Source organism: Pezoporus wallicus, unplaced genomic scaffold (assembly GCF_028554395.1).
Source record: "Pezoporus wallicus isolate ANWC-B61680 ecotype Strahan unplaced genomic scaffold, APGP_CSIRO_Pwel_v1 contig_8649, whole genome shotgun sequence".
Lineage (NCBI taxonomy): Eukaryota > Metazoa > Chordata > Aves > Psittaciformes > Psittacidae > Pezoporus > Pezoporus wallicus.
The window spans coordinates 437,921-462,425 of NW_026639134.1; the positions used below are offsets into that span (position 1 = coordinate 437,921).

General features: G+C 45.0%; 1 protein-coding gene across 5 annotated transcripts; it reads left to right on the plus strand.

Annotated features, from left to right (window-relative positions):
- Positions 1-1,018: 1,018 nt before the first annotated feature.
- Positions 1,019-23,362, plus strand: CARD19 (caspase recruitment domain family member 19). 5 transcript variants are annotated; one of them, XM_057413792.1, is made up of 7 exons: positions 1,019-1,236; positions 7,696-7,759; positions 12,401-12,543; positions 14,428-14,581; positions 18,682-18,741; positions 20,590-20,661; positions 22,989-23,362. In XM_057413792.1, exons 2-7 carry the CDS (start codon positions 7,726-7,728, stop codon positions 23,099-23,101), a joined length of 576 nt encoding a protein of 191 aa, XP_057269775.1. In that variant the 5' UTR covers positions 1,019-1,236; positions 7,696-7,725; the 3' UTR covers positions 23,102-23,362. The 5 variants fall into 5 exon arrangements, with proteins under 5 accessions (XP_057269775.1, XP_057269777.1, XP_057269776.1 ...); XM_057413795.1 differs by lacking the exon at positions 1,019-1,236 and adding an exon at positions 4,915-5,099; XM_057413794.1 differs by lacking the exon at positions 18,682-18,741.
- The last annotated feature ends 1,143 nt before the right edge of the window (positions 23,363-24,505 follow it).

Here is a 24,505-nt window from a genome sequence, read left to right on the forward strand (position 1 = left end):
TTCTCTTGTGTATAATTTGATTTGTACTTCACAAGGAATCAGATATTAAGCTCAGTGTGGTTTTGAACATGTATGTGAGGCTGGATTTTCATTATCCTAACACAGTAGCTTCTGTAATATTTATCATGATGACTTATGATAAGTATACAAGGGATTACACTATAACCTGAAGTTTCCATTGTGCCAGGAACAAGAGGTACTCAATTTTTCCATAATTTGCATCACGGTCTTGTTTTACTAGTGCTACCAAAATTTCAAAGGATGGGGTGGCAGACAGCAGAATCAGGGTGTGTGTAAATCAGTCATGGAAAAAATACAAGGGATTTTCAGACCTGAGGATGATCCAAGCTATGATTCTGCCCAAGTCAGTTCTATTCATATCTAATAGTTTGGCTTAGCTGGTCAGGAATAAAAAGCTGAGAACTTGCGGCACAGCTTCTGCCTTTCTGTTTGGAGTCAGAGAATTGTTTTTCTTCATTTCTTCATCTCTTCATCTTCTAAAGAACAAATAAAACCTGATTATTATAGAACTACAGAATCTCAGACTGGTTTGGGCTGGAAGGGACCTTAAAGCTCACCCAGTTAAACAGGGACACCTTCCACTAGAGCAGGTTGCTCCAAGCCCCTGTGTCCAGCCTGGCCTTGAACACTGCCAGGGATGGGGCAGCCACAGCTTCTCTGGGCACCCTGTGCCAGCGCCTCAGCACCCTCACACGGAAGAGCTGCTGCCTAAGAGCTCATCTCAGTCTCCCCTCTGGCAGGTTAAAGCCACGTCCCTTGTCCTAGAATACCAATTGTAATACTATGACTATATAAAGAAGACTAGAAAATCGCCCATTCTCTTTGCAAAGCACACACACACAAAACCCCCACAAAACAAAGCCACAAAGAAACAAGCAACCAAAACCAAGAAAAGAAACCAAACAAAACCCCCAACTCCATCCCATGCCTTTGAATAAACCAACAGCTTGGGTTTCAGGGGGACGACACGTTCCTTAAACACCCCCAGCAAACCGCTGCTGGCGAAGGAGCCGCCACGCAGCAGCGGTGACCCGGCCACGCCGGGGGGCAGCCGCCGCCTGCGCACAGCCGGAGCCGCTGCCTCCCCTTGACTTTCGCTTCTGCACGGCGCCAGTGACCTCTGCTCCTGCGGGCACGGCGGACGGCGCTCCGGCTGCAGGGGCACCGCGCACGCCGCGGACCCCTGAGACCTATGGACCATGCTCTACAAGACATGTAAGTGCGTACTGCTGACGAGGAACGCGGGCGAAACAACTGCTCCGAAAAGTCCGAATCTGCAGAAACAGAAGTGCGCAGGCAGGAGGGGCAGCGTCTCCGACGGGAGTGGCCACCCAGTCGCTGCCTTCCCTATGTTTTATCCTTCTAAGAGTCAGTTTTTTCTAAGCGATTAGCTAAAACTTGCTGAAGGGAGCTCAGTGTGTAATCTGAGCTTTTAAGCCATATTTCATTGTATTTTCTTAGACACAAAGAAGGACTTTGTTAAAGGAACTGCATGCACTCTCTGGATTTAATTTGTTGCTGGAGAGATCCAGTCCTCTTCAGCTGTGGGAAAATAAGAAACCATATTGTGATTTAACAACTAACAGAACAAGAAAACAGTACGTGCCTGTGCTGCCGTAGAAGGGTAATATTTACTAAATCAAATCATTCACTCAAGTAAACAAATGGTTCAGCAGGGAGGAAACAGCAATTTGGAGTTTAGCTAACCAGGAAATACGACTGCTGTCCTTTAGAAAAAAATACCCATGGGCAGGACACTCAGCTCAGCCACTAAATTAGGAGAGAGAAATCTGAACTGAATCACGAAGTTCAGAATGGAGCTCTGCCTCCCATCAGCAGGAAGCGGGGGCTTCGTGCAGTCCCGCTCAGTCTGTGGGCAGTTTCAGGCTAGGCACCATTTGCCTCAAAACATGTAAGGGTTTTGGAGTGCTGTGTGAATACGCTCATTGCTTTTACCAGTACCAAGTGTGTGCCCTCTCTAACCAGCCGTGTGCACTGAATGTCACGGATCATTCCATGGGAGGCATTTGGTGGCCCATCTCCAGCCAAGTATGTGCCTCCCCGAGGACGTGCCCCATGTATGCAGATGGATGTTCCTCCTGCTGCCCTTGCAGTGGCAGTGTGACTTCCCTAAGATCTCTCTTTCCAAGGCAAACCAGACAGCAATACAGTCTTGTGTGCCGTGGGCACAAGGAGATATATTTAACCCCTGACTTTTGTCGTTATCTAAGTCCATAGGACAAAAATATCTCCAGGCAGCGTGGCGCATGGTGCTGCACACCGGCAGCTCTCTGGAATGATTTATTTTCATTTCCATTTCACTTGCTGTGCTCGGAAATGCCATCTGCTAAAAACCATCCAAGATCTGTATTAGAGATTTCAGTCTGTGTCACATTAAGATGACCAGTTTTTCAGTTTTGTGGTTTAGATTCTGGTAGTGAACTTTTCAGAGGAGCACAAATTGCAGTAAATTCACAATGGCATGAAAACAAATCCCCAGCATGCCATACTGCTTCTCAGTACTAGGCAACACCTCGTGCTGCACTGTTTTAATATACAGATGAAATAGTCTTAAAAATGTATGATAAAAGGAGTTATAAAATGGCAGTTTCCTTTCCACAAGGTGCCTGTTTCTGTTACTACAGTACATTGCCAAAAATCACACTGATACAGGCATGATCAAGATTTCCATGTGCAATAAAAATAATTGAAAGATCTATTTTCATGCTGTTTGGAAGATCTGGATTCCTGAGGGTAAATGGAATAAACTCAGGATGTTTATTCATCTTCCTAAGGACACACACCATAAATGTCACAGCATTTGACAATACTAAAAATGTTGCTATGCATTTTTTACCCATTTTCTTACACTTTTCTAGACATAAAAAAACTGCTTCCATTTGTAGTACAGAGATACAAACCAACATTTTCAAGAAGTGTGGGGATGCAAGTATCTCATTTGTTACTCATAGAATAGCTTGGGTTGGAAGGAACCTTCAAAGCTCATCTAGTCCAATTCCTTTGCAGTGAGCAGGGACATCTTCAACTACATCAGATTGCACAGAACCACATCCAGCCAGGCACTGAATGTCTCCAGGGATGGTGCATCCACCACCTCCCTGGGCATTGTAAACTATTTCTTACTCAAGTCCAGCCTGACTGTCCCCTCTTTTAGTTGAAAACCGTCACCCCTCGTCCTGTCGCCACAGGCCCTGATGAAAAGTCTCTCCTCATCTTTCTTACAGGCCCCTTCTAAATACTGAAATGGAAGTGCAGCAAATACTTAGGTGCATATCATGGTGCGTGTGTTACTGTAGTGCTGGCTGTGCTCACCCAGAGGGTCTCCACAATGAGCTCCTCAGACCCTGCATGGAGAGCACAGTGGTGTGTGACATGGCACTGGGGTGGGACGCAGCTCTCCTTGGAGAGCCTTGCCAGGATAGAAGCTTCACTCTGGCAGGGAAGGCCAGCCACTGGCAACAAAGGCGAGGTATCAGAGAAGTTATCCAGAAGACAGCTTCAGGACTTCTTGGTTAACCCGGCTAGTGAAATGCTGCCCCAGGACGAGCGAGAAGCACCCTGGCATGCCCCAAGCACCATCGCTGGGGTTGTGCTGGGTATGAAATCCCTCCATGAGACCGCCAAGTAGCAGCCCTCACAAACTGCCAGCAAATTCTCTGTTTTCATTGCTTTAAACTCCCAGGCTTGCTGGAGCTGTCTCTCCTATGAGAGTGTCCAGTGTGTATCCAAGCTCAGTCACACCCTCACCAAACCCTTTCTTACCTCCCATTTGGTAACTGGTGCCTTCCCTGCTGGCTTGAGAAGTCCCAGCCTGTCAGCCAGGACCTGCTGACTCCAGCTTCAGTGCTACATGTTCCCAAGACATGCATTATTCCAAGGGGCCATATGTTTTGGTTTTGCTGTTTAACCAGTCCCAGGATACTGGTACAGCTTTTCCACATGCTGGGTTTGAGCAGGCCTGGAGGCAAAACAGGGCAAACCTTTTGGGATCTTGTGGACTAGTGATCATCCAGGCAATGGTTGAGTTTCCTTGGGGCTTCCTTCCTAAGAGAGGCAAACTGGTTTAATAAGAGGTGCCTGTGTGAGGGCAGATTGAAGCCTTTTACGTACCAGTCTGCTACCAGTTTGCCAATTGTGATTTTAATCCCTCCAGAAGATTTCTGTCCCTCTTCAACACAAACATTTTCTTCATAGCTTCAAGACAAACCATGATTATAGATCACCCTGTGTCTTTGCCGTACTAGAAATCTGCCTTTCCCAATGCATTATACAAATGCCAGTCTTTGCAGTAAAAATTCTGCAGTAATAAATAACATACCTCTTTATCACAGTTTGCAAAGCTAAGGTTCAGTTTCGCTGCCCTGCAGCAGGAGGGTGTTTCATCTTCCATACCTCACCGAGTAATTAAATGTGGATGAAATCTTGTGCAGATGGGAGGTTTCCAAACGCACGGATCTCCTTGTCCTTCTTCCCTCGGGAAGTTAATATAGTAATAATATTAATTAGGTACTTCGCCACAAGCTTTCTTTCCTCTGACTGAGAGGTCCCTGCTCCTTGGGTGTGAGTAGCTACCTGTCAGATTTACCTTACATATCAAGCACGTAAAAGAAGCGTACAGGGCTGCAGCACAGGATAAAACTGTAAGCTGCATAGGGATATTGCAAAAATGCAGGCAGGGTATTTTGAACAGTTAAATTACTTGTGGGAAATTAAATTGCGGCATCACTAATTGTGGATTGTTTCAAACCCCACAAACTGCACAGAAGGCTCAGACTTTCTCTTCGGTGCAGGGGGCTGGAGCTGGATGAGCTTTAAGGTCGCTTCCACCCAAACCAGTCTGTGCTTCTGTGGTTCCATGATTACAGACGAACGTGTTTTACCCCTCGGGGTTGACACGGCGAGGCCTGACCCGCCGCGACGCGGCCTGGAAGCCCCAGGAGTCGCCCCGAGCGCTCCGCTCCTCCCGCCGCCTCCGGCAGCGCCTCCTCCGGGCACCGCCCCGCTGCCATCCCCACACGAAGGCCGCAGCCCGCCGGCGGGCCGGGCCGCCATGCCCGGTGAGTGTGGGGCGGGGAGGGCCGGGGGCGGTAGCGGGGCCGCCGGGGCGAGAGGGGGCCGGTCGCTGAGGCGGCGGCGCTGCCCCCGCGGGGCTGCGGCTGGAGGCAGTGATGGGCAGGGTTTGGTGCCGCCAGCGGCCCGTGCTCGGTCCGTCAGCGCGGCAGCTCCGAGGCGAGTCTGTAACGGCGTGGTCACGGCCTGCCGGTGGGCCCCGGGTAGGCGAGCGGCCCCACGCGGGCGGTAGCGCGGAGGAACCCGGCCCTGCAGCCCTCGGCATCGTCGCCGGGTGTGGACAGCGCTGCGGAGCCACGCGTCCCGGGCGGGCCCCCGGCACGGCGGTGTGTGCCGCGGCAGCGGGCGGGAGCCGGTCCCGGGGTTCTGCGGCCCGCGAGCCAGATTCGGGGGTGTGTGTGTAACAGAGCGAGAGCGTTACCCACCGGGGCAGGGGTGGAGGTAACAGATCACAGAATCACGGCCTGGTGTGTGTTGGAAGGGACCTTAAAGCTTCTCCAGCTCCAACCCCTGCCACGGGCAGGGACACCTTCCACTAGAGCAGCTTGCTCCAAGCCCCTGTGTCCAACCTGGCCTTGAACACTGCCAGGGATGGGGCAGCCACAGCTTCTCTGGGCACCCTGTGCCAGCGCCTCAGCACCCTCACAGGGAAGAGCTTCTGCCTAAGAGCTCATCTCAGTCTCCCCTCGGGCAGGTTAAAGCCATTCCCCTTGGCCTGTCCCTACAGGCCCTTGTCCCAAGCCCCTCTCCAGGTTTCCTGCAGCCCCTTCAGGCACTGGAGCTGCTCTCAGGTCTCCCCTTCAGGAGCCTTCTCTTCTCCAGGCTGCCCCAGCCCAGCTCTCTCAGCCTGGCTCCAGAGCAGAGCTGCTCCAGCCCTCGCAGCATCTCCACGGCCTCCTCTGGGCTCTCTCCAACAGCTCCACGTCCCTCCTGTGCTGCTGCCCCAGAGCTGGATCAGGGCTGCAGGGGGGGTCTCCCCAAAGCACAGCAGAGGGGCAGGATCCCCTCCCTGAGCTGCTGCTCATGCTCTGGGGGTGCAGCCTGGCACACGGGGGGGTTCTGGGCTCAAGCGGACCCTGAATCTGGGTCATGGAGAGCTTCTCATCACCCAGCACCCCCAGGTCGTCCTCAGAGCTGCCTTTGTACAAAGCTCAGAAGACTGGGAATACCTGTAAGCGAATGTCACATTCTAGTATCAAGAGCATTTTAATATTTTGCTCAGTCTTTTATTATTTTTTTCTATTTTGAGAAGGTATTTTTGGTAAAGATGAGTTACAGAACTCTGCAGCTACCTGAAAGGAGGTTGCAGCAAGGTGGTGGTAGGTCTCTTTTCCCAAGTAACAAGCGATAGGATGAGGGAAAATGGCTTTAAGTTGCACCAGAAAGGTTTAAACTGGAGATTAGGGAAAATTTCTTCACCAAAAGAGCTCTCAGCCATTGGAACAGGCTGCCCAGGGCAGTGGTTGAGTCACCATCCTTGGAAGCGTTCAGAAACCGTGTAGATGTGCTTGAGACATGGTTTAGTTGTGGACTTGGCAGTGCTGAGTTGATGGTTAACAGTTGGACTGGATGACCTTAAAGGTCTTTTCCAATTTAAACAATTTGTGTTTCTGTGATGTGCTGTCAGAGACTTGACTTCTGGTTCCTGAGTTGCTGGTAGCACCAGCATGTGGCAGTGGGTGAGTGCAGCCAGGGTGGGGACGCATTGTCTTTCACCTCTGTATCACTGCTTCCAGGCCAGAGGAGCAGACCAGCTGCTGTTATCGAGGGTGCATTTGGTAATCAGTGCAATCTGATCATCTCAGACCATTTCTCTGCAGGCAGATTATTTTTTAAATCCTCAGCATCCCTTTCCTGGGCTCTTGAAAGGGAAAAGCCAAAAATTAAATTTATGTTAAGGTAACATTTTGTTGAGAGAGACTTTTTTAAGCTCTTACCTGAGAGGCTTCAGCAAGGAGTTTGCATGGACACATACAAATGGCAGGTCATGTGCTTTCAAGGTCAATTTACCTTTATAAAGTTAATGAAAATCATCTAGTAGCTTTACAGGAAGCCAAAGCTTGTGTTTGCATAGCACAGCACATACCACTGAGGCTTCTGGAATGGAGTTTTGCAAATTATGTGTGGTGTTACGGAGAATAGAGAGATGTCAGAGAGATGTGTTGGGGTTTGTGTCTGTTGTGTTTGAATTTATCAGCTTGTGATGATCCTGTTTGCTTGGCAAATTGAAGGAGGCTTTTACAGGGAGCCTTAATTCCATGAGCAGAATATATTTTGTCAGCCTTAGTGTAGAGGCTGGGTCATTCTTCAGCCCTTGCCAGAAACCTAATTGCCTGTTTGGAAAGAACAGTTGAGATGTGTCATTATCTGAAGGGCTGCAGTGAGGGTGATTTTTGCCTGCAGGTAAAAAATGATGTGTGTTGCTTTGCTGCTGTCACTTGCTGCTTGCACTTTCATTATCCTTGATTTTATGGATTTTATTCTGTCTGAGGAGCAGCTGGCTACAAATAACCAGTAATCACTTGCTTTTCTCTAATATCTCTTAATTATACATGTACTTCCTTTCCTTCCATGTGTGGTCAGGTGCAGGCTGTGTATGTCAGCGCGGTGTGCATGTGCTGTATGCCAGAGGCCTTCTGTACTTCGGGTAAGAGAAAAAGCGGTCGTGTATGAGGTGTGACGGGCTTGTAGTAATTGTAAGTCAATAGCATGGAATTATTAGTCATGTTTTCCTCGTGGCTGTCGAAGGCTGTTTGAGTTTCCTGTCTCTTTCACAAGTTTACAGTTCCTCTTAGTAAGGAAAATACTGACATTTTTTTTAAGCTTAAGTGGCATTGTATCCAACCTCAGCTGTATTTGCTGCTTCTCTTACTGAGCTCAGTCCAACCCCAACCCTCCAACTCCTCGACTGCAGCTGCATGTTTGAGAAGACCTGCAGCTGCATCCAAAACATGTGGACAGGATTAAGCCCTGTTAAGTTGTTCTGACAGAGGAGAGTGTGCAACTGGAGTAACATCAAATGACAAATTTGGAGTTAGATACTACCCATGTGCAGTCTGGGGGTATAAATAATCATAGAATCACAGAACCACAGACTGGTTTAGGTTGGAAGGGACCTCATCCAGTTCCAACCCCCTTCCAGCACCTTCCACTAGAGCAGGTTGCTCCAAGCCCCTGTGTCCAACCTGGCCTTGAGAACTGCCAGGGATGGGGCAGCCACAGCTTCTCTGGGCACCCTGTGCCAGCACCTCAGCACCCTCACAGGGAAGAGCTTCTGCCTAAGAGCTCATCTCAATCTCCCCTCTGGAAGGTTAATGCCATTCCCCTTGTCCTAGCACTACGTGCCCTTGTAATCTCTGATGCCCTAATGCCTGACAGTGTCATGCTTGTACTGTAAGCTGTGGTTAATCAACCTTGTCTTCCAGTACTGCTGTTCTGAACTTTCTAGGCAAATGCTGGCTGCCAGCACCACTGTCCTTTTAATAGCGGGGTGACTCATGCTTGGAAACAAAGTCTTCTTAATGTAAAGATTTCACATTTTCCTTGCAATAACTGTTGTCTCTATGAGGCAGTGAGATAAAAGGAGAAGGAGAAAAAAGATGTGTAATTGCTAAGCACCTCAATCATATACCTCCCAAAGTATAAAGGTGGTGACCACACTGGGAACATAAGCCAGAAGAATTAGTAAATATGCAAACTTCCTAAACAGCCACTCCCTCGATTCTTGTGGCAGCACATCGAGTAATCTTGATGCAGTTGTGAAGCTGCCTTGTTTGGGGTTTCTCTTACTTTAAAACATAAATAATGGGCATGTTCAATACTAAAAAACTGCTGTGATTATAAAACCTCATGGCATGGTTATGTTTGTATGCCTGTAACCAAGCCGTGGCTGGCAGTGCTTTGGAGCAAGTCTGCCATAACAAAGGTGCTGAAGCTCCTGGGGCAGGCTGTGCCTGAGATCATCATGTGGCGGCTTCAGATGTGCACATGTGCTTTCCAGATATGCTTATCTCTCCAGAGCAGGGTCCACGATCCAGCCACCAGGATTGGTGGGGCTTTTTTGTTTGTTTTCTTTAAGTTTAGTAGCTGAGGCACAATTCTGCGCTGGTGTTGATGGGAATGTTCTCTCCCCTGGTTTGCCAGAAGGCAGTCCCTTGTGTGGTTTGAGCAGAGATTTCTCAGAGGAGAGACTAAAGATTTCAGAAGAGAGAGGTGAGATTCTGATGAGAAAATGAACATGAGCCCACCGTGTGTGCTCGCAGCCCAGAAAGCCAACCATATCCTGGGCTGCATCAAAAGCGTGGCCAGCAGGTCGAAGGAGGTGATCCTGCCCCTCTGCTCTGCTCTTGTGAGACCTCACCTGGGGTATTGTGTGCAGTTCTGGTGTCCTCAACATAAAAATGACATGGAACTGTTGGAACAAATCCAGAGAAGGGCAACGAGGATGATCAGGGGACTGGAGCACCTCCCATATGGAGATAGGCTGAAAAAGTTGGGGCTGTTCAGCCTGGAGAAGAGAAGGCTGCATGGAGACCTCAGAGCAGCCTTCCAGTATCTGAAGGGGGCCTATAGGGATGCTGGGGAGGGACTCTTCATTAGGGATTGTAGTGACAGGAGAAGGGGTAACGGGTTAAAACTTAAACAGGGGAAGTTTAGATTGGATATAAGGAAGAAGTTCTTTCCTGTAAGGGTGGTGAGGCACTGGAATGGGTTGCCCAGGGAGGTTGTGAATGCTCCATCCCTGGCAGTGTTCAAGGCCAGGTTGGACAGAGCCTTGGGTGGCACTGTTTAGTGTGAGGTGTCCCTGGCCATGGCAGGGGGGTTGGAACTTGATGATCTTAAGGTCCTTTCCAACCCTAACTATTCTATGATTCTGTACTTGAAGGGTGAGACACTTCTGCTGTACTTTGATTGAGCTTGTGTTGAGCTTGAGGAATGCTCTTCTGGCAGTTTTAAACCTTGCACCCCATCCTAAATACTTAAGTAATTTGGAGGAGGTGAAGGTGCAGGCAGGCAAAATGTGACTGTGGGAATGTGGAAGAAGCATACTTCTTAAAAACGGAGCATCCCATAGGATGGGAGAAGTTTCTTGCAAATGCCTGAGCCAGGCGTAAGACCTATCCATGGCAGGCACAGTTTAGCAGTAGGCAGAGGGGCCAAGAGCATCGTCTCATTCTCCTCTCCTGCCTTTTGGCTTAGATGGGAAGAAAACACAGCCAGTCCTGAAATCCCAGAGAGGCTTCTGCCCCATTAGACGAGCAGTGGGAGCCAGGTTTCAGATGGCAGCACAAAGCCCTCAGTAAGACTGGTGGTGGTGTAATGAGCGTGTGTAAATGAAAGTGCCACGAGGACATGGAGTGCTTCTCACTGCTCAGAAGATGTTCTTGGATAATTGTGATCTTCAGTTGTCACAGCTAACTTCACTGCTGTAATTAACGCTTGTGCACACTGCCTGTGTGGGGATCAGTAATGACAAGGCAGCAGCAAAGCAAGAACCAGGGAAGGAGATGACCCTTTGAGCCTGCTTTTATTTTATTTTGTATACTCCTCCTGCCAGAATTTTGTCACGGTTTCAGCACTTGCTGGGGTTCTTTATCTGAAGTTTAATTGCTCTGCTAGCTGTAAGTCCCTGGTTTAGTGCACTTTCTTTGTAAGTTTGCTGAAGGTACAGTGTTGTTGGTGACACTGAGAATCACTGCAAGTCATGTAGCAGATGGAGCAGAAGGAGGAGGAAGTTGCAGGGACATGAACAGACTCAAGTGCACAGTTTCCTCGTCCTTGACACAGCCTCTTGTGTATGCTAATGTGTTGATTTGAAGAGAAGTTTGATCTCAACCTTGAATCAGACGACATGGAACTTCTTGCAACAAAAGGGGGTTGCACAGCAAGTATGTCAGAGCAGGATATTTCTGACAGTACACAAAAAAGCTGCCCTGACAGTGAGCTGTTGAAAAGTGAGGCATTAGAAATAATGGAAATAATATGATGTTTGTATAAAAAGTAAGAATTTATCTGAAATGCTGTTGTGCCTGTAGAATCACAGCTCTCTTAGAGTATCAATAGCTGTGTGTTCTTGTTTGAATAGCGGTGACACTGGCACTGGAGAAGTTACTAGTGCATGGTGGTCATAGTGGGAGGTTGTCCTGAGAACTTTCCTGTAAATACTGTTAGTGCTACAGAGATACAGAAAAAGGACAGTGTAATACAGAAAACCCCCAAACACGGTACAGAAAGGGCAAGGGCTGTGCACAGGTGCAGTGCATCATGGCAGTTTCCTGACTCTTCTCCTTCATTCTTTCCTTTATCTTCTGTAAATTGCAGGGCACAAAGAGCTGATGGTTGTGTTACTTTCTGATAGCCAAAATACCACAAACCTGTGCATTTGTTTTACCTGGGGAATGTGCTGAGGGTGCGGGTGTGGTTTGGTTTGGTTTTCGATGCTGCTGGGTTATAAAGTGGTGTATTGTCATTTTAACACTTACTTCAGACAGGGTCATGGACACTCCCTTTCTAAATCTGACAAAGGCACAGTTACCTGTGGAACCAGTCTGTCCCTGTCTTAATCTAGGCGCTATAAACAAGGAGCTATAGGGAAAGCTATGCTGCTGCAAAATCCATTGCTGTTGAATTGGAAAGGGTCCCTGAAACAACAGCATTTCTGGATTTCTGTATTTGCAGAGATTTGGGTTGATAGAGAAAGATGTATTTTAACTGTATGTTTATTTGAATGTATGTCCATGGCAAAAATGTACTGCTTTTGGACTGCCTTTTCTCCCCGCTCCTGTAAGAAGTTAAGGCAGATGTCCTTTCCTAAAAAGCTGGATGGCTCTTTGGAAGAGATGCTGTTCCTGATCTTCCAGTTCTGTTTCAGTGTCTGGTTTCATATTTACATCAAAAAATTTATAAGACACATTACTTTAAATCTCCATAATCTGACTCCATAAATGACAGAAGGTACATCTTCAGTGATTTAACAACTTTAGGGCTGTATTTGATTAAATATTCCATCATCAGTGCTTGACACCTAAATAGTTCAGAACCTTCTCTTTGGACAGGGAGAGCAGCATAAGTGACCAGCCAGGAATTCAGATGTATGCCATTTTAAGTGGATGGGTTTTTGAAAGCGCATGGCTATCTTCTGGTTCCCTAACAGATAATTCAGCTTTCTAAAATTATGTGATGGTGGTAATTTTTTTTTAGCTATTTAACCAGTGTTAGGAAAATTACATGTACAGAATTAAAAAATGGCTTGCTAACTAACTGCTGTGGTTTGTTATTTTATCTCCAGATCAATCGTATTGTCATCGGCTGCAGCACGATGTGTACTTTCTTACAAGCAATAGCCGACTGAATGAGCAAGTAGTTGATAAAATTATTCTTCAGCTTAACAGAGTCTACCCCCAAATTCTTACCAATGCAGAAGCAGAAAAGGTAAATTGATGGATTTTACTGTATCTCTGAATGTTGCATTGTTTTTGCGGGTCAGTAGCTCAGCTGCCCTCTTTCCAGCTTGACTCTTGGTCCCACATGCAGCCAATCTTCCTCACCGAATTACAGAATCATAGGATAGTTAGGGTTGGAAAGGACCTTAGGATCACATAGTTCCAACCCCCCTGACATGGGCAGGGACACATCACACTAAACCACATCACTCAAGATCCATCCAACCTGGCCTCACTTCTTACTTGCTGACCAGCTGTATCTGGCATCTCATATGAGAGAAGTCATGGGGCTGACATATTCCCTGTGCCAAGGTGTTATGAGAGAGGGCACTCTCTTCATCAGTAATTTAATGCCACAGTTCCAGCCATGATAACTGACACTGTGTGTGCAGAAGCACGCTATCTTATAATCACTCTGTGTCAGGATTGCACCCATTGGGTGACTAAATGCTCTGCATGCCTACCTCCTCACAAGAGTCAGTGTGAGCCTTGTCAGATGATCTGTGCTGTATCCAGCTGTGTCCACAAAATCATCTGTATTATCTTAATCTATTTTAGTTACTGATTAATATGATTAATAACTCTAAGTAGTGATAGAGAAAGTGTGTGTAAGTGTGGGAGCTGTGGGACATGGATGGAATTAGTAACACCTTCCAGTGGTGCCACTATGTATGGAGAAAGGCCACCCTCCCTTCACTGTCTGCACAAGACTCAGGGTTTTGGCATAGCAGTATTGTAACTCTAGGAAACATAGGTCTAGCTTTGTCATAATCAAACTCCATGAGGATGAGTAGTGTTCCAGTGGTACAGAGCAGTGCTAGATCATCAGCTGAGCCAGTCTAGCCACTCAGTTAAGGTAAACAGTGTGACATGCACAGTGAGAGATCATCTCATTTCCTCAAGAGCTTAAAAAAAAAGAAAAAGCATAAACACGTAAATCTGTGAAATGCAATCTGGGACTTCTGCATTTAGCAGACAGAAATGAATTGCTTTCACAGAGGTCCAGGGAAGTTTCTGTCAGCTGTGTTTAGTGTTTAGGAAGCTTACAATCTCAGCTGTATCCAGTACACCTTGTGGAAGTTTTGGAATTTTGTCAGAATAAGGAGTATTGTATATAAGGTATCTTTTAATTTCTGTCCCCATAGAGCAGGAGTTGATCAGAAGTATACTACAAAGGTTACCTGCTGTACTGGTCTGAAGTACAATGCTTTGCTGAGAATGGTTTGGTCATTTTCCAGATAAGCTGAAATTGATTTGATGTGTTTTCTTTCTCATTGTAAGGTCTCCTAATACCACATTTTGGGCTACATTAAAAGGGTACGTTCTTCTGCAGCTGCTTGCCATGTTGCCTGAGTATTGAGAATTTGTACATGTTGCAGCATTTAATTGTGCTGGAAGCAATGAAACATACAATATTGGAATAATGAACACATTAGGACAAATGCAAGCAGTATAAAACTACCTTTCTGGATGATCATTACTGGGCAAATAAGGGAAAATTTGAAACCAGAAAACTTTACTGTAAGATTTGTTAATGTTTTCTATCAACAGCTGTCAGAATCAAATTATAGAATAGCGAGCACCGTGTTAGTTTGAACACAGGGAAAACACATTCAAACGGAGAGTAACTCACTTTTATCAGGACAGAAAAAGGAATGAGGGAGGGCAGAGGCAGTATGTTCTCCATCAGGCAGTGCTAACCAAATGGAGCTCAGTGTCCTGAAGACTGCTGTATGTCCTCTTTAGGTTCCCCTCTCTTTGTGACTTGTTTTTTTTTTAGCAAATATAAAATAAGCTCTGTATCTTCACTCCCTGGTGTACTGTAAAATGATGTGTTGTCATCTCTCTTCTTATGAGTGCTTTTCTCTTACAGTTCAGAAATCCAAAGGCATCACTCCATACCAGACTTTCAGATCTCATAAAGCACCTTCAAAAGAAAGGAGAGAGACACTGCCAAGAGTTTTACAGGGCTCTACAGATCAATGCTGAACAGCTGTATGATGACCTACCAAGCAGGAAAGTCCTCAGTAAGTTGATTCATAAGTTGATGGAGTTGTGGATTTCCTCATCGGTGTACCACGAGACCTCATTTCAGATGAGGTTTAGAGTTTTTAAGTAACCTGTCTAGGTTATTTAAGTATTTTTGGGGTATACCTTAATTTCCTCTGACTGGAATTTTCCAAAAGCTGTAAGGGGATTTGACTGCATAGTTCTTATTTGTTGACTAATGTGGGCAGACCCAAATGCTTTGATTGTTTTGAAATATGAAGGATGTCTTTAAAAGAGTTTAAGTGCAACACGTAAGGCAGAAATATAGCTCTTACGAAGTACAGTTTCTCTTTTCATAACCGCTGCTTCTTAATGGCTTGTTTCCTATGTGTTTATTCTGACATGAGAACATTACAAAACTCAAATTTGTTAAGTTCAAAACTCCGGTGGCCCAGAAGCTTGGCTTTCCCTCCATCCATATATCTCCTAGTTGTATCTAGTTTAAAGTGGAACAAACATTTCATAGGCCCTTGTCATGAATGAACTATGATGTTAGGCATTTAGGATTTGGTTTGTGCCGCTGACATCCGAGTGATATCCATAAACAGCGCCCCCCCAATTATGTATGTATCTGCTTCAGGAGGACTGAGGCTCAAACAGATTTGATTCTGTACTGCAAAGGAGCTGATTTCTTCAACGGAAAGTATCCAGCCTGGCTTGCCAGGGATAATGCTTGCTATGTGTTGGTGTTTCGTGGTTGGTTTGGTATTGTTTCCCGCCACTCCAGCCTGATGAACTTGAGAAAAGCACAGTGTTCCAGATGGATGGGAAATGCGTTCAGGCATCTTGCATACTGAAGTGACTTAAGGAGCTTGAGGGAAAGCTCCCACATTTCAGTTAATGAAGCTGCAAAGGGACTGCAGTTTAAGAAATCCTTATAAAGTATCTAACAGCTCTAATATTTCACCGGTCGCTTGATTTCTAGTTGTAAGAAAATTCACAGTTAGGTGCCAGGGGCTATTTCAGACATGTAGGTCAAAAACTCCATTGAGATTCAAACCTTTACACCAAAAGTCCATAGGTTAGACCTCTTTTGTTTCTGGAGTGAAAATGACATGTAAATTGTACTTACCTTTGAAGATACGCATTGTCTAGCTTCATTTCGCCTTTCATTTTGAAGGAAGGGGTTTGTTTCTACTCAGTACAGAAACGTACCAGTAGAAGACTGCACCATTGTTGTCCTGCTTGCACAGGGAGGCTGCAAAGTTACCTAGGTCTCCAGATCCGTACGTGAACTTTCTTGAACTGGGAAAGTTGGGCCCATCTCTGTCTTAGACTCTCAGATGAACATGAATCCCAGTTGATTCAGCCTTGCAGCAGCTTTGAGATAGTGCCTTTGATCTGATACTCACCTTGCAGAAGTCATGCCCTTTGAGGGAGCAGGCTCTTAAATCAAATAGTCTTGGATCTATTATTTTTACCCAGGTAGAGCTCAAGAGCAACAAGTTTGTCTGCCAGCCTGACTAGAAGGCAGCAGACAGCCTTTATTAATTAAAAGCAACTTAGCAATCTTAGTGTAGTCACTAAGAATGGAACTTCAAGAGTGTGTTGATTGTGTAAGAGTTTAAGCCGTGTTAAATATTAAGTAATACCTTCTACAACCCATTTCTGAAAATGTGTATTAGCATACTGGGATGCAGTAGCCAAAGCCTGACTACATCCCGTATAGATGGTCTGAATTCAGCTGAGTACTAGAAATAGCATAGCTGTGACCATGTTGATCTGCATGTTGTTACACTCCCTTATGTTCATCAGAACAATAAGAATTATTTAAATAACTGAGTGAAAATATGTGCTGAGATTCTGCAGTTTCCTCATATTGACCTGAGGAGGAAATAATGAAATGATTGTGTTAATGTTTGTAGCTAAAACAGATGTCTGCATTCTGGGTTGAATGGTCAATAAATGTGCAGCATTTTAAGCTGAATTATTAGTCAAATGTAGCAGAGAATTGCTATAAAATTGACACTAGAATTTGCAAGTGTGAAGAAAAAAGGGAATCCCTAACATGGGAACTTTGTTCTAAATGCAAATTGAAGTGAAATAAGCAGCTTTATGAAACCTAGGAAAATTATTGGTGAGGACACTGATGATGTTCCTGGAGTTTTCTCTGAATCAGTTATGGCCAGGACAGAGTTCTGTAATAGGTTACATGCAGGTATATATATGAAAGATATCTTTCAGAGGAAATCCTTTCAGAGGTCATAGAATCCTAGACTGGTTTGGGTTGGTAGGGGCCTTAAAGTTCATCCAGCTCCAACCCCTGCCACGGGCAGGGACACCTTCCACTAGAGCAGCTTGCTCCAAGCCCCTGTGTCCAACCTGGCCTTGAACACTGCCAGGGATGGGGCAGCCACAGCTTCTCTGGGCACCCTCTGCCAGCGCCTCAGCACCCTCCCAGGGAAGAGCTTCTGCCTAAGAGCTCATCTCAGTCTCCCCTCTGGCAGGTTAAAGCCATTCCCCTTGGCCTGTCCCTACAGGACCTTGTCCAAAGCCCCTCTCCAGGTTTCCTGCAGCCCCTTTAGGTGTTGGATTTATTTTTAATTTTTTTAAAACAACTTTAAAATTTGTGCTAAAACAAAATTTCTTTGCCTTCAGTTTAATATAGTGCAAGTGAAGTGTTGAGTAATCTCTCAGAATTCCACTAGAGGGTGGGTAAGGCCCATGACATGGGCAGCTTCCAAGCTGCTGGAGCCAAACAGGATCATCCGGGTGACTCAGAAAGTGTTTTTATTTCTGTCAGTGTTGACATAGACTAGAAAGGTTAGCCCCACATCGATAGCCTACAAAGTGGAGAGATTTGGCTGTGCTGTGAAGTGTGAAGATTTCTTAGCTGAAGTACATAGGGAGGCCATCCCTCAAAACAGGTAGGATGTGTCGGGTTGCCATTGATCTCGGGTGTGCTGTGGAAGCTTTGCATCAATTCTTTCCCCTTCAGTGAGTCTCAACCTCTGCAGCAAAGTGCCTTAGGTGTTTCTGTTCTGCTTGAGCACCATGTCTCTCATCCCCTGAGGGGGCTCGTTTAGCATGGGAGGTAGATGTTCACCACCAGCTTGGCTGGCAGCAGGTCCCCTGTGCTGACTTGGTGTTTTCCAAGGCCCCTTTCCTAGCTCCAGATTGTCATGTAAAAGAAGGAGATAGTTGACCCCAAACAGTCTCAAATTCTGCCCTGTTGACTGCCAGATTTGCAGTTCTCACTTCCTAGCTTTTTTTTTTTTAAATCCTATTGACCACAAAGAGGCTTGGCTCAAAAAGTTGTTGTGCAGAGTCATGATGCATTAAAGGAAAATCATTCCTCTACTATTTATGGGGACAGCGGTGTTCTTCAGTGTTGCTGTGCAACATTCTGCAAGTAATGTTATTTCCACATCTATATGGCAAGGGCACCTCTAAAAAAGCTGCACGTCTTTCTGCCCAAATCAGAAACTCCTTTGTTGCTGCTAACTAGTGAACACCTTGTCTTAAGGTCAACCTCCTTTTCTACTAGAATTTGCACAAAGATAGAGGCAAAAATTATCTGCACCTAGAGCCTGCAGACTTTCAAAGATGCTGAATGTGTCTTTAGCCAAACCCAGAATTTAGATCAGTAATCTGCACCAAGCATTTTGTTCCAAGTGCTGCTTTATCTGCCAGATACATCAATGCCCAGAGATTTACTCAAGAACAGAAAGAATGGCAATGTATTAAATTACAAGGGTGTTTTCAGATTAGCAATATTAACAATTCATTTGTATTTATTACAATGAAATTTCCTGGCATTCTGGAAGGATTGGCTCCTATTTTCCTCATTTGGGAAACAAGTGTAATGTTACTTATGTGGTTAGTGCTTAACCAGATCCAAGGTGCTGCTGCAGCTTTTTACAGTTGTATTCAAATGACTGTATGCCTGTGTCTTTTGATCAGCGTATATCCAGATTTAACTTTAGCGATCATCTGCCATTGAAGGGGCTTATATTTTATGTCCAAATTGGGTATTTTTCTGAAATGTGTTGTTTTGCACTGTTTTGCATGTACTGATTATGTTTGTTTGTTTGCTTAAGCCAAGTACTAACTTTTCATGTGTTGCTTTTATTTCTAGAAACCACAGATTCCACAGAGATAGACACTGACAAGGAGAAATATATGCTAAATGACAGGGGTAAATAAATGCAAACAGTGTCGCCGGATGGAATGGCTTTTCAGATTATGATGCAATTTATTTTATCATGTAATTTGCATTTCATGTAACTGTTTGTTTTATGATGTCTTTACTGTCATATGTTAAGTGGAAGTAATGGAGGAAAATGTACTGAACTGCAGTTGTGGAAACCAATGCCAGGAAATTCAAGAGACTGTAGAGCTTAATCAATATTTACTGTTATAGCTGAACTCATAATTTTCTATGATTTCTTCAAGACTTGAACATCAAGGTCTATTCAGCTGCTGCTGCTAAAATTTTTCATGAGGCCATCAGTAATTTTTTTATGTAACTTTAAACATTTTTAATTTTTTTAAGCTTTCAATATAATTAAAAATCATTTGAAAACAAAGATAGGAAGATGAGCAAGGGTGAACTTAAGCATATTTTCCTTAGGAAAACATGTTAATTTTTTTCCCCTTCTGTTCAATGTGCAGATTATAGAGGCAAATGTTTTATTCGCTGAAAAATATTTTGAAAAGGAATTGAACTTCTGAAAGAACGTGGGAGAATTTTCCAAATGTATAGTGACCAGTTTTGTCATTGAAGTTTAATTGGTGTTTATTTAGTAATTTGGATACAATTATGAGAGACTAAAAGCACCTTCTATGCACTTTTTTTTTCTGTTTTCCCCAAGATAAAACTGAAAAAAAGGGGCAGAAAAACAGTAACTCAGTGTATATTTTTTGCCTGTGTTGTGGTTGCTTTGAATATTGAACCAAACTGCTATTCAGATTTTTCACATTGCTACTGCTGACTGCAACATAACATTACAGGAGGAACAGAGAAAGTACTTGAGAATAAGAAAATGAGATTATTTCTGGTTTTACTCATGCCAATGGAAGAGCTGGCCCCACACTGGAGGTCATCTGGCTGGTAGCCACCCTCGTTGAGAGATGACATTCAAAGGAACAGCCACATCTTTGCTCCTTTACTGTTTCCTCTGTGACTTTGACCATATAGTCAGCTCCACTAATTTGTCAGTCTGCAGTACTTTATCCTTAAATTGTCAGGTTCGGTTCGGTTCAGTTGTAGCTATATTCATAATGAAGAAGTAAATACAAACAGAATTGTAAATAATAAAGAAGCAGTTATAAGTCTTTATGATTTTTTTCTGTGGAGAATTATGAATTAGAAAGGTTTTATTGAACATCAGTAATGAACATCAGTGTTAAACTGCATGTAATTCCAGGCAAGCACTTGAAGGAAACATTTCCAGAGGGAGACTTGTCGTAGATGTGTGTGTGGCTCTGCATTTCAGCAGCCAGAGAATTGTAAGAAGGAACAAGAATATTTGTTCTTGGCATAAAAGTGGAATTTGTAATACATACGTAGGAAAAAACCAAGACCCTAAGAACCTGCTTCTGAGGGACTGCAGTCTCCTGTGATGTGCTTGTGCCCACAGGCAGTGCATTGGTCACGGGGAGTATTCATAGAGTAAATCACTACGCTGTGTGGTGAGGACCCAGCTGTATGGTTAGTATTTTGTTGTAGAGTTTAAAGGGATTTTTGCACAAAGTTTAAGAGTGAGAAAACATCTAAGGAAGCTTTCACTTACATTTCAGAGCATATAGCTAGATGAACTGGAGCAAACAGTGAGTGATATCAAAGCAACTAGTAAAATTGATTACAGTGTAGTAAGTGTGCTTCATAGTACTCTACCTACAGAACATACATAATGGTGAATGTGTTAGCTTCATTTGAATACATTTAATTGTGTATATTAATAGCCATTGATGATTTAGGAACTGAGCTAAACTGCTGCTGCTCTCTTGTGTCTCAGTGTGTTTCCTTTTTCGTTTCCTTCAGGTCCGGTATTTTTCCTCGCTTGCTTTAGCGTTGCTGCGGGATTTGCATTGTTCTGGTATTGCTGTAACTCAGGTAATCTGCTCCAGTGCTTTTCGTTGAGATTGCCTTACTCCAGTGTGGGCCAGGAGAGCAGGATGCCTCTTGGTCTAACATGGCTTAGAGCTGGTCAAAGTGTCATCATTCATTAATGAGGTTAGGATACAAATTGTGCTTCAGGCATGATGAGATATAAATAATGGATAGTTTCCCTACAGAGGATGCCACAAACCGGGGCTCTTTTTAAAGACAGTAGTCACGTGAACTCCTGTTGCTATAGCAATGGGTCATGATTCCCAGCTGTCATGAGCATACATGGAGCTGTTGGAGCAAGTCCAGAGGAGGCACAAGGATGACCAGGGGGCTGGAGCACCTCCCATATTAAGACAGGCTGAGAACATTGGGGTTGTTCAGCTTGGAGAAGAGAAGGCTCTGTGGAGACCTCAGGGCAGCTTCCAGTGTCTGAAGGGGACTACAAGAATGCTGGGGAGGGGCTCTTCATAAGGGACTGTAACGATAGGACAAGGGGTGATGGGTTCAGACTGAAACAGGGGAAGTTCAGGTTAGATACAAGGAAGAAGTTCTTTACTGTGAAGGTGCTGAGGCGCTGGAACAGGTTACCCAAGTAAGTGGTAAATGCTCCATCCCTGGCAGTGTTAAAGGCTAGGTTGGGTGACATGGTCTAGGGTGAGGTGTCCCTGCCCATGGTACGAGGTCGGAACTGGGTGATCTTAAGGTCCTTTCAAACCCAAACCGTTCTATGATTCTGTGATTCTATGAGACAAACCCAAACTTTCTGGCTTCCACATCTCCTGGGAGCTGGTTGGAGCATGACCACTCATGGGGCTGGAGGACACTGGCTCAGTTTGCTGAGCTGGAGCAGCTACAGCCATTGCCTCTGTGTCTGGCTTGGGGCATTAGCTCTCCCTGTCAGCTGAACGTCACCTGCCTCCTCACAGCAGCAGGGCTCCTCCTCACAGTCCTACCTTCTCACCCAGCATTGCTGTGAGAGTGGTGGCTCAGAGCAGAAAGTGTGTTGATGCTTCCACATGGATTACTTCCAGCGAAGCAGTGGGTCAAGGCTAGTGGGAGGGATCCAGGGGAAGAGAGTAGCTGATTCTAGAGGTGCCACTTCTCTGCATGGTACTGGGAGAAGTGCCAGTCTCCACACAGTAGGTGGGGAGCAGAATCCAAACTCCATTTTGGTTTGGTGCCTTCTGCTCCTCATACCCAGGTCACAACAGTTACAGTTGGACATTGTTCTTTACTGTTTTTCTCCCAGAGGTGCAGGCTGCAGTAGCACCAGTTCAGGTGCCTTCAAACCCAAACCATTCTATGATTCTGTGATCCTATGAGACAGACCCAAGCCTTCTGGCTTCCACATCCACTGGGAGCTGGTTGGAGCTTCAGGTGATGTGGGAGACTGAACTGTGTTACCGTTCACCCGCAGATCAGAGTCCCTCAGCTGGACTGTCCATGGAGTCAGGGTTTAAGGCTAAAAGGAAACCATTAGACCTTTGAGGCTAACCTGTGTGTTTCCTTAGCTGCCATCACTTCCCTTCATCAGGTTCAGTCACCACCATTTAATAGCATTTTCCAAAAAACTTTCAGGGACTTGTACAAAAAAAAAAAAAGCCAAACAAAAACCCACAAAAAATGAGAAACCATAACTTCCCAGAATCAGCTGGTTTGGAAAAGACCATCAAGTTTAACCCCAGCACTGCCAAGACCACCACTACACCATATAACTGAGGGCCTCATCTACATGTTTTCTGAACACTTCCCTTGATCCCAGTGAGTTGTCTGTAGTGTTAGAAGTGGGTGTCTTTTTCTCAGGCTGAATGGTTTCAGCTCTAGCCTGCCACTTTTGGTAGGACTTTCCCTGCCAGGCTGCAGAGCCCCTTACCCCCTTGTTCGTAGCTCTCTCTTTATTTTAGCTAAAATCACTGAGCAGTCTCTCCAAGTGTTTTATTCCAAGGCTTTTTTTTGTCCAGTTTTTGAGGCTCTTTCCTGTACCTATGCAGTATCTCAAAGCCCCATGTGTAACAGAACCTCCAGACCTGTATGTGGTGCTCCAGGCTTGCACCATCTGGTGCTGCGGTCAGTGTAAAGCTGCCCCTTTACACTGAGCCCCTTGCTCAGCAATCTCCTCTTCATGTGTCTGACCTTGCAGTGATGCATCCAAGCAGATTCATCGTTACCCTGTCTTGGCAGTTGATGTGTGCAGTATTGAAGGAAATGGGCTTTCCTCTAGAGTACTTTTTTAAATTGATTTTTATTTCCTGTAGATGCTGCTGATGAGCTGGAATGAAACTCACATGTGCTCACTTTCTCTTTTTCCTCCCGTCTTCATTCTGTTTTAGATATGAAAGTCGTAGCAAGAGCCAGGAGAATCTTGGGCTTTTCTCCTATTATCATAGGAAGACACGTTAGAAATATTTGTATGTTGTATTTGGAAGACAGATCAAGAAATTAAGGAAAAGCCGCCTCTTCGCTTGACTGTACAGTATGCCTGCCAAAGGAAGACAACAGTGCATGAATATTAATGTACTATGCTCTCATACCAAAGATTTTATTAACTAGCTTCATCAGTAATTGCAGTGCCTCAAGATGTATTCAGAATTTCAGCTATATATGTCCTTCCTTATTGAAATGGACTATTTATTTTTGTAAATGCTTATTTTAAAATATTTATCATTGGGATAAAAAAATATTTTTAATACAGACTTTAAAATTACATCCTAAGTGATCATGGGTCTTAAGCCATGTTTGCATATGTGTTTTATACTGGAATGAAGGATCACAACTGTTCAAAGAATGCTAGCCTCTCTTTTGTGATAAGTAACTTAAAAAGAAACAAATGCACTCAAAGCCTTACTAAGAAATAGATTTCCATCTCAGGATTGTCTGTTTTGTGTAGATGCACTGCCTGAGCTGAGGTGGGCACTGGCACCTATGAAGTGTATCAGTGCCAGTCACCTCTGTGTATGCCTCATACTTGGGTCTTTTAATTCTCCTTGTCGTGCCTCACCCCAGCCTCCATTGTTCATGTTTGCACTCACCTGCCGGCTGTGGTTGGAATGTGTTGGAGCTGGTGCAGGCTGGTGCCTAGCCCGCAGAGGGTCCCAGGGACTGGAATGGCTGATCTGAAGCACTACCAAGAAGATTTTTCAGATGTATTTAGCTTTTCCAGTGAAGTGTTTTGCAGTCTTTGCATTGAAGAAACTGAAATGATTGAAGATACTGTGCAGGAACTTCAGTGCCATGACATGGGGCTGTTTTGTGGCCAGAAACACATCTGCTTGAAGAGCCTGAGGTTGTTCACAGTGTAATTTGATGAGGTTGTGTTTTTCTTCTGTGAGGTGAAACCTGAAGAATTTGCAGAAGCCATTGTTAAGTCTGAAATTCTGAAGGGAGATGCAGGGAGTCAGGGCTGCAAGTGAAGAAGCTTGGAATTTCTGAGCTTGCCGTTGCCTACCTCAGTACAAATGGCCTTCGTCTTCTAGCTGGAAGGTGCACTAGTTCTGAACTGGCTGTGAGAAATCACCTTTTCAGTGGATAGTTCTTCAGTTACCTGCTCAAGAGCGTAAGGAGCTTGGGGAAACCATGTTCCTGTACTTGGTGAGAAAGATGCTTTGTGGCTCTTCATTCACTGACTGAACAGATTGATTTCCAGATCAAATCAAATGTCACCTCAGTAGAATTTGCAGCTACATCACAAGTTATTATGCATTGGAGGATCACAGGTGAAACTTTCAGTCGTTTGGAATGGTTTTCTCCAAACGGTCAGACTGAAAATCGTCTTCCAGCTTTAAACTTCATTCATGCTATGAAAATATCATCGTTCAAGGTGAGGCTGGATGTGGTTCTGGGCAACCTG